The following is an 8,907-nucleotide window of genomic DNA, read 5'->3' as shown; positions in this document are numbered from 1 at the left end:
AGCCAGCAGCTGCTCCAACACGGCCTTCCTGCACCCCAAGGCACCGTCCATGCCTGTGACCCCCACTCAGGAAAGACATGGACATTCCAACAACAGCAACTGACAAATTTATTGAAGTCTTGGAAAAAGCCGATGGTCAGAGAATAATAAAAGACACGGGACTTTCACAGAACCAACAGGTAGCTTGCGACACGGGTTTGCAGGAAAGACTTGGACTCACACACGCCAACCTTTGTGTCTGGAGAAGGTGGCAGGGACGCTCAGAGGAGCCCGCCCCCGCCTTCTCCAGCTGACTCCCAGCCAGGCCGTTAGAGGCAGCTGGGGGAGGGGGCCCGGGCGCTGTTTGGCAACGGAAATGGATGGGCTGGGCGTGGCCTGGATGCTGAGGCCTAGGGGCGCTGTGACCTCGGAGGGGATGGAAACTTAATCTGTGGTGGGAGGGAGCTTTTTGTGGGCTGGAGGGGCTGGTCTGGAGACAAGGGCCCCCCAGGGATTTCTGTCAACTCCGTGGGTGTGGAGTCCAGTGAGAAGGGAGAGCACCTGAGCCCTGTGTCCTAAGGTAGAGCAGCGAGGAGCCTCCTGGGGACGGTGGGGTTTGGTGGCAGGGAGGCCCCCAGAGGGAGCAGAAAAGATACAGGTGTCTCCCCTCCCCCACTGCCACCTTCCACCTGGAAAGGTGAGGCCCGTCTCTGACCTAAGGCGAGGGCGGGGAGGGGGTGCTACACAGCTCAGAGAGATGGAGCCTGAGAAAGGAAAGCATGATCAGTAGTATTTTTTAATTTTGGAAATTAAAGCATCTTCCAGCCTGGCTGTGACATTTCATGTCTAGAACCAGCAGCAAGCCCTCATGTAATGGTCAATAAAGGGAGAAATCTGCTTATAAAACGAGGCTTGCTGGGTGCCCACCAGGCACAGACAGTCCCTGCCCCAGGTGTGGGGGCTGCGGCGGGGCACTCCATGGAAACCAGCCCTCCACGATGTCCTCAGCCCGTCCCCAGCTGGTGGCACCTCCTCACGGAGGCCCAGGGCTTTGAGAAAGGAGAGTGCAGCTCCAGGCCACCCAGCCAGGGGCAGCGCTGTGGGCCAGACCCTTCAAGTCCAGTGCTCAGTGGAGCTGGGAGCCTTGGTCAGAACTGGGCGTGATCCACCTCGTCCAGCCAGGAGGCAGGGCTGGCGGGGAAGTCCGGGTAGCCTCCACTGCTCCCTGTGGACAGGTCGGAGCTGGGTCCGTTCCCTGCCAGCACCCTCATGGGCGGGGGCCCACCCGGGGCCCCCGTGGGTACGAGGCTCAGGCTGGCATCTGGATACACCAAGCTGGAGAGGAGGGGCTGGGGGCCGGGGAGGCTCTGCAGGGCAGCTGGGGATGGGGGGATGCCATAGGGGCTGCCAGGGCGCAGCTCACGGTACTGCTCTGGGCCTGGGCCAGCCAGGCCTCCATGTTCCAGCGGGAAGCTGCCTGGGGCTCCTGAGGGCCGGCCCAAGGCTGGGGTGGGCTCCCCAAGGCTGCTGTAGAGGCCATTAGCGGGGCCCATCTCAGCCATGGACGGCTCTTCTGCAAGAAAAGCAAAGGGTGATGGTCAGTGCCTGCCCTGTACCTCTGGACCCCTCGTGCCCTCCTGCGGGGGGACCTGCGTCGCCTGGTTTTACTGCCCCTGCTCCTCCTCTGCTGGTGTTCAGTTCAGCCCACCCGGTGTCTAAGGAATGGGGGAGCCCTTCGTGGAATGGTGCCAGCAACAGTCCAGTCTGGACCCGAGGTTCCAGGATGACCCCAAGGCTGCCTTGGGAGCGGTGGCACAGACACCGCCCTGTCCCCCCCATTTTGCAGACAAGTTCCTTGAGGCGGGGGAAGCTGGATGAAACAGTGCAGGTCACAGTGCGGCCAAAACGAGAGTCTCCTGATGAACATTAAGGGGTGGGGGGCCCCCTGGTGCAGCAGAATGAGATCCTAGGGTCCCACAGAGGAAGGTCGACCTTCCCAACACCAAGCAGACAGGACTTTTTCATCACTGACCCCCAAACTGTGCTGCCCCCTTTCCTAAAAATCACTTCCAGACGGGAAGCTGGAGAGCAGGTGTGAACCCTCCCCTAAGGAAGCCTGCAGGACAGGGGCTCGCAGGGGTCCTTCCCCACCAGGAGAAGGACAGTGGTCCTGAGTGGCCGACTCACAGGGCTTGGGGATGGGGACCACGGTCTACAAATAAAACTTTTACAAAACGCAGGCTAAAGAGGCCACTGACTAGGAAATACCGATTCCTAGGCTGCCTGCCACCCACCAACCCAACACTCCTCCGACCGGGGCTGCCCGCTCTCGGGACTCGGGAGTTGGGCGGCCGGCCCGCACCGGTGAAGGAGACCTCGGCGTCGCTGTCCTGCCCCTCCTCCTGCGCGCCGTCCTTGTCCGACTTGGAGGCGCCCCGCGCGCGCTTCATGCTTCGGAAATACTGGCCCCAGCGCTGCCGGCCCGCGTCCTTCTTGAGTCTCTTCTCCTTGGCCCGGCGGTTCTGGAACCACACCTGGGGAGAGGGTGCCTGTGAGCGGCGCAGGGCGGGCGAGGCCGGCTGCGTGGCGCGGCGGCCGTGGGCGGCGCGGGTGCTGACCTGCACGACGCGCATGTCCAGGCCGGTCTCCGACGACAGCTGCTCGCGCACGTGGCGCGCCGGCTTGGGCGACGTGTTGTAGGCGCTCTTGAGCGTCTCCAGCTGCTTGGCCGTGATGGTCGTGCGCGGCCTCTTGGCGGTGGCCTCAGCCTCTGCACCGGGGGAGCCGTGAGGCTGGGCCTGCTCCTCCCGCGCCTAGCGCTCCCGCCCCTCCGCGTGCGGAGACGAGTGGGTCCCTCATGCGGACCCCGCGACGGCCCGCCGCGCTGGGAACCGGGGAGAAGACGGGCGGGGCGCCTGGGCCCCGGCAGCGGGGCTGCTCCGCGGCCCTAGATCGCGGCCCCTCCAGCCCTGTCCCCCTCCCCTCCCCACCAGCAAGCACTTGCTCGGCTCCTCTTTGTTCTAAGTGTATGGATAGGGCTGGTTTTTCACTTTAAGGAGTTAGGACGCTAATTCAGACGAGGGGTGAGGCTTCCCAAGTTCAGACCAGCCTCTCTGCACTCCCGAGTGAGGCGGCCGCTGAAACCCAGACCCTGGCTTCCGTAGAGCGGGTCTGTGAAGTGGTCCCACCCGGCTCCGGCTCTCAGGCCTGGGGTGAGGGGGCCCTCACCGCCCAGCCTGGAGGGAAGGCGCTCAAGCTCTCGCTGGGTAGTGAGCGCTTCGCAGCGGGCGCTGACACCAGGATACCTCCGCGCCCCACCCGGACTGGCCGGACTGCGCCAGACCCCTCCCTCTGACCTCGCTGCTTGGCCGTCTCGTAGTCCGCCTTGCACACCAGCCGGCTGTCCTCCATGAGGTAGAACTCGTCGCCCGTGGCCAGCTGCCGCTTGCAAACGACGCAGGCAAAGCAGTGCAGGTGGTACACGAAGTCCTGGGCGCGGCGCACCACCTGTGTGGGCGGGATGCCCAGCTGGCATGCGGCGCACTTGGTCCCGAAGCGCCTGCGGAACGCACGGGGCACGGCTGAGCGCTGCGCGGGCGGCGTCTTCGCCCCGAGCGGGAACGAGAGCACCAGCGCGAGCCCGTGCAGGGCGCCCGGGAGGAAGGCCGGCGGGTCCGTCCCGCAGCCCCAGCAGAGCCGCACAGGCACCGAGAAGCCGCCTGGACCCCTCCGCATGGCGTCGGGAAGGTGAATCCCTTAGAAGCTTATGCCCGGAAAGTGACACCCCCACTCCTCAGCCTTAAGGACAAAAACAAGGCCAACCCTAAAAGGGAGTATGTCCAACAGAGTTCTACAAATGTGGGGTGATCTCCACGATTTACAAATGTAATTATGTAAAAAAAAAAATGTGTTTGCCCTGCCCAGACGCCCGTGGAGAGGCCCTGGGGTACCTGCCTGGGTGCCGGGTCACCCAGGGCTTCCCAGCTGGGTTGTTGCTGGGAACCGGTCCTGGCTGGGCACCGCCTATCCCCCCGACCCTAGCCCGCCCATCCCCACCCAGCCCCGGGCTCACTTGAAGAAGTCGTCCTTGCAGTACACGCTCTCCCCGCGGCTGAAGCAGCGCTCGGCCAGGGGAGTGTGGCAGTCGCTGCACTTCAGGCACTTGCTGTGCCAGTGTCGGTCCAGAGCCTTGAGGATGAATCGGTCCAGGATGTGCTGGTCGCAGCCGGCACAGAGCGGGATCTCTGCAAGGCGAGGGGCCACCAGTGGTGAAGGGCACAGCCCAGAGCGGGTGCTGGAGTCTCTTTCCCATCCCAGCCCCCCAGGCGCAGGGTTGCGGAGGGAGACCCCCTTCCCTGCACACCCTCCTCCCCAGCCAGCTTGAGGGGCCGCTGGGCTCCCCAAGTGTAGAGAGTACATGGCCTTGAAGCCCACGGCCCAGCCTGCAGCTAAAATTTAATGAAACTGAAATAGGTTTAGAAGTGTGGCCATGAGCAAGAAGGTGCCTGGGCCAGTCCACTCGGCCAGATACTTTTCATTCCAAAATGGGCCAGTGCACAGGCCGGTGCACACTGAGTGCAAACGAAAACCCACCCAGAGGCGCTCAGGTGCAGGGGTCCTCACCATCACCGGGAGTCCAGGCACATGTGTGTCCTGGGGCACCCACCACCCCATCGCCTGCAGCACTTTGCAGTTATGCGTCCTGATGTCAAGAGACTCCTTGTGCCGGCGGCCCCACGGCCTGTCTGCAGGCCACTCAGGTAAAACTGGTGCTTTCCCCTTCCTGTGAGCGGACTGGACACATGGACCCACGGTCCTCATGCTCAAGAGTGGGTGTCCCAGCACACAGTGGGCCGTTGGCAGTCCCACGCAGCCCGCCACCCACAACAGGTTCTCTTGGGCTCTGCTCCCTTGGAACTACGGGCCTCGGGGAGACCAGGTGGGGAAACTCGGGCGGGCTGCAGGAGCCCTGGGTCCACGGGGGACTTTTCAGGGTGCTCCTGGGATGAGGCCTCCCGGTTAACTCAGAAAAGATCTCCCAGAGAGAAGACAGCCTCGAGCAGCAGCTGGAACCCACATACATACTGCGTTCACCTCACCTTGCCCACCTGGCTGGCCCCGGACCCCTCCAGCTTCAGGCGCCAGGCGGAGTGAGGGCGCATAAGAAGGACCTCGCTGGGGCGCCAGGAGCGGAATAGACCTCCCTCCCGCAGTAGCGGGAAACCCGCGAAGGACGCGGTCCCGCATCGGGCAAAACCGCGGCCCCAGGTGCGGAGCCTGGGGACCCGCTGGGTGGCCGGGACCCTCATCGTGGGCGGCAGGGCAGAGCGGCCAGGACACCCCGCATAGAGCTGCTGGCAGGACAGGCCCTCGCAGCGCGTTTCAGCACCGCGGCCCGGACAGCGCCCCGGCCGTGCCTTCCCCGCAGCCCGCGTCCGGCAAAAACCGCTCCCGCCGCACCCCTCACGCTCCCCGCGGAACCCTGGCGACCCGGCCTTACGCTGCATGGCGACTCCAGCCTCGGCGGGGTCCCCTACCCTCAGCGCTGGCGGGGCCCAGCAGAGCGTCGCGCTCGCCCGCCTGCTCCCGGCCAGCTCTCCTGAGCGGGCTCCTGGGAGCCCGCCTCCCCTCCTTCCCTCTCCCTCCGCCCTCCCACCCCTTCCTCACAGTCCCTGCGGCCAACCCATCTCAGGAATCGTCGGGAAATAAATTAATAAATAAACAAGTAGAGAAGGATGAGACCCCACAGCCTGGATGTAACCGCTTTCCCACCTGCCCCTTCCTGCCAGTCCCCACTGCGCCAGGCTGCCGCCGTCTCCATTCCGCGGGTCCTGCCAGCTCAGAAGACCGCGGGAAATGGTCCCGATTCTCCGGGAGCCAAAGCACTGGGGGCGAGACTGGTGCCACCAGGAAGTTGGGGGCTTGGCTGCAGAAGGGTTCAGAGGGTCATCCCAGAGGGGACCAACGGAGCAGTGCGTGGGTGCAGATGCTGAGACTCCAACTAGGGGCGATGTACGGATGGGGTCCAGCTCCACCCTGGCTCCTGATTCTGACTCTCTTCCAGGAAGTGAGGAGGGTCCAGATGGGAGCTGTCCTCGTGGGGATCCTCCTGGCCCGTGGTCAGTGGGCCCCCACGGTTGCTCTCTGCACTCTCCCTAAACCGGTCCTGGGATCTGGAGGGCTCCCGGTCTGGACAGTGCAACGCCATGACCACACACCCAACTACACAGCGCCAAGGCCCCGGCGCAAACTTGCTGCTGAGCGCCCAGGTGGGGACTTGCTGCGGCCCTCGAACCCACTCCCGCCCGGGTCCCATAGGACCTGTGGCCAGGCCCGAAAAGCAGCGAGGACCTCTGGGTCTCCGGGGGGGGGGGGGCGCGGGGGCGGGGTCCACCCTCTCCGGTGCAGGCGCTCGGCCCCTGAGCACCCACCTCGGCGCAGGTCCTCCCTCCGCGCCAGCAGCGCCAGAAGCAGGTCACCGCCCGCCGACTCCCGGCCCGGGCCCAGCTCCCCGCGAGCCTCCATGGGTCCCGCCGCCCGGCGCCGTCGCAATCCGGCCCCGAACTTTTTCGGGATCCAGCGAGGTCACGGCCTCAGTGGTCCCCGGGCTGGCGTCCGAGCCACTACCAGCGCTGCTGGGCGCTGCGCCCGCGGGCCGCCCCGGGTCCCGGAGCCTCGGCCCGAGCGGAGGGCGGAGCGGCCTAGGGGGCGGGGCCGCGGCGCGGGGCGGGGCCGGGGGTCGCGGAGACTCGCCCCGGGCGTCCGCCCGCTCTGCACGCCTTTGAGCCGGGAACTGCGGTGCCCAGACGCCACCCCGAGTGCCGGCCGGAGGGCGCGGACGGGCAGAGGGGGAGCCGGGTTAGGGCCGCCCGCGAGCACTAGCCCAGGCCCCGCAGCTTCCTGCCCCTGCGCTGCGGGCGCGAGCTGAGGCCTGGACTCAAGCGCGTGCGCGCAGGCTGGGGGTCCTGGGAGGAGGGTCGGGGAGGGGGCTGGGTCCTATGGCCGCTGAGGCTCGTACTCAAAAGCCGGACCTGGAAAGCTTGGTGACAACGTCTGGTCGGCACGAACGCCACCCGAGACCCGGAGAGGGTGAGTGCGTTGCCCAAGGGCTAGAGAAGCCACCTGGAGCCAGACACGAACTCAGATCTCCTGGTTCTGACCAGCGTCTGGACTCACTGTTGGAACTTCCGCTCTGCGTGGGCGCAGGGAAGGAGGGCAGTTCTGGAGAGAAAAGCCCAGTGTCGCCTGGCCTGGACAGGCGACCGAGACTCCAGGTCAGGAGGGACGGAGCTGGGACAGCCAGGGACCCACTCTCACTTCCTCACCCCTCAGCACCCTGGCTTGCACAGAACGCAGCCCCTGCACCTGATTTCCCCATATCCTGCCCCAGTCCAAACAGACGAGCCTGCAGGAAACCACCTGTCCGGCACATAGAGCCGCATCTACCCCAGGGCGGTTAGCGGCTCCTGTCCAGAGGGCATGAAGCACCTGGCCACAGGCTGGGGCCCCCTGCAGTCACCCGCAATCAGGACACAGCAGTGTGGGCCCCTTGCAGCGTGGGACATACAGAGGGCAGGGGCCCCGGGTAGTGCCAGGGGACTCGCAGGTTGATGCCATCCTCCAGGTTCCCCACCTGGGAGTCCCACAGTGAGGCCAGTCTTCCCCTGCCCGGTGTCCTGTCTCGTCACCCGGTCTGTGTGACGTCTCAGTTCTGATCAAAGGCCCCTGCAGCCAGCCTGTCATTTCCCACTGCTCTTGTGACCCTGAAGGACAGGGCATAGGTGCCCCAACCTTGGAGCCCAGTGGGTGCTGAGTGCTGAGATTGCCCGAGAGGGGCCATGTGTGGTCTGACTGGGGCAGGGGCAGGTGGGCAGTGGATGGAGGAGGTGGCAGCCCCGCAAGCTCGGCATCTGGCCAGCCCACCAACAATGCCTCCATTATTTCCCAACGTCTGTTTGTGGTGATCAAATGACCCTTGGGGAGAGAGGTTCAGGAAAGAGACCCAGTCAAGGGGTTCAGGAGCTGTACTGTTGGGCTGGTTGGTGAGTTCCAGGCTGGGCTGTGTGGGACCTGAGGGGTGTGGGTCTCTAGAGGAACTTGGCACGTCTGAGCTGCACCACCCCTTGGCCCAGCAGTGCTTGCAAGGTCCCTACTGCTCTGGAGTGCTTGGGTCCAGGCCCCCAAACCACCCGCGGAACCATGGCCGAGAGCCCCAGGATCTCCACCCTCTCCTCTCTGACTCTCCCTCTGCATGCTGTGCCCCTCCCCCGGGGCATCTCTCTGCGCCCCTTGCCCTTTCTCCCCTTGAGGCCTTTCTGTTCGGGCCTCCAGCCTGAGGGCCACTGGGGCTCTTACCTCTAGTTCTACCCAAGGTGCGAACAGCAGTGGCCCAGGGAGCCCCGGGTCTCTCTCCGTCATGTGCGAGCTCCATTTCCAGCAGCATCGCTGCCACCGTCCCGGCAGGGGAGAGGTCGGCGGAGAGGCTGGGGACGCGAGCCCCCCCGCCCCCCCGGTTCGGAGCGCCCGGAGGCCAGTGTGCACGTCAGAGCTCCGGGCCAGATCCGGGGAGCTGAGGGCCCAGGTGCTGTCCCCGGTGCTGAAGGAGGCGTGCGTGTGGTTGCCCACCTCTCTCTGCAGGCCCCCTGACCCCGCCTCCTTACCCCCCCCCCACCTCTCCAGTCCCCATGTTTGGGCAGCGTCTGGGGGTTCCACCCTGAACTCCAGGCTGCCACAAGGCAAGGGACTGGCAGTAAGTGGGTGCTCCACCCTGCTGCTCCTGCACACGCCCTCCTGGAAGGCAGCACCGAGGCCCAGCTTGGGTGGCCCTCCTGGCCCTGTTGGCTCCAGCCCAGGCCCCACCAGGCCCTGGCTCCGGATGAGGCTCAGAGGTGGTCAGTGTTGCTGCTGGCCTGAGGAACTTTGCATTTA

The 8,907-nt window shown here is 65.4% G+C and overlaps 1 protein-coding gene across 2 annotated transcripts; it reads right to left on the bottom strand.

Moving 5' to 3' along the window:
- Window positions 1-1,127: 1,127 nt before the first annotated feature.
- LHX3 (LIM homeobox 3) lies at window positions 1,128-8,422 on the bottom strand. 2 transcript variants are annotated; one of them, XM_036261904.1, is made up of 6 exons: window positions 8,335-8,422; window positions 4,052-4,223; window positions 3,336-3,538; window positions 2,598-2,749; window positions 2,342-2,513; window positions 1,128-1,552 (listed from the first exon to the last, which is right to left on the bottom strand). In XM_036261904.1, the coding sequence occupies exons 1-6, from the start codon at window positions 8,420-8,422 to the stop codon at window positions 1,128-1,130; spliced, it is 1,212 nt and encodes a 403-aa protein (XP_036117797.1). The 2 variants fall into 2 exon arrangements, with proteins under 2 accessions (XP_036117797.1, XP_036117796.1); XM_036261903.1 differs by lacking the exon at window positions 8,335-8,422 and adding an exon at window positions 6,411-6,504.
- Between the last annotated feature and the right edge of the window lie 485 nt (window positions 8,423-8,907).

This window comes from Molossus molossus, unplaced genomic scaffold (assembly GCF_014108415.1).
Source record: "Molossus molossus isolate mMolMol1 unplaced genomic scaffold, mMolMol1.p scaffold_m16_p_14, whole genome shotgun sequence".
NCBI lineage: Eukaryota > Metazoa > Chordata > Mammalia > Chiroptera > Molossidae > Molossus > Molossus molossus.
Note: the sequence above shows the minus strand (reverse complement) of the source record. Positions and strands in the feature narration are given on the sequence as shown.

Coding starts and splice junctions, on each gene's coding strand:
- LHX3 (XM_036261903.1), bottom strand. CDS start 6,504: ATGGAGGCTCGCGGGGAGCTGGGCCCGGGCCGGGAGTCGGCGGGCGGT. Junction 4,224..6,410: donor GAGGGAGGACCTGCGCCGAG/GTGGGTGCTCAG, acceptor CTCGCCTTGCAG/AGATCCCGCTCTGTGCCGGC. Junction 2,514..2,597: donor TGGACATGCGCGTCGTGCAG/GTCAGCACCCGC, acceptor CCCTCTCCCCAG/GTGTGGTTCCAGAACCGCCG.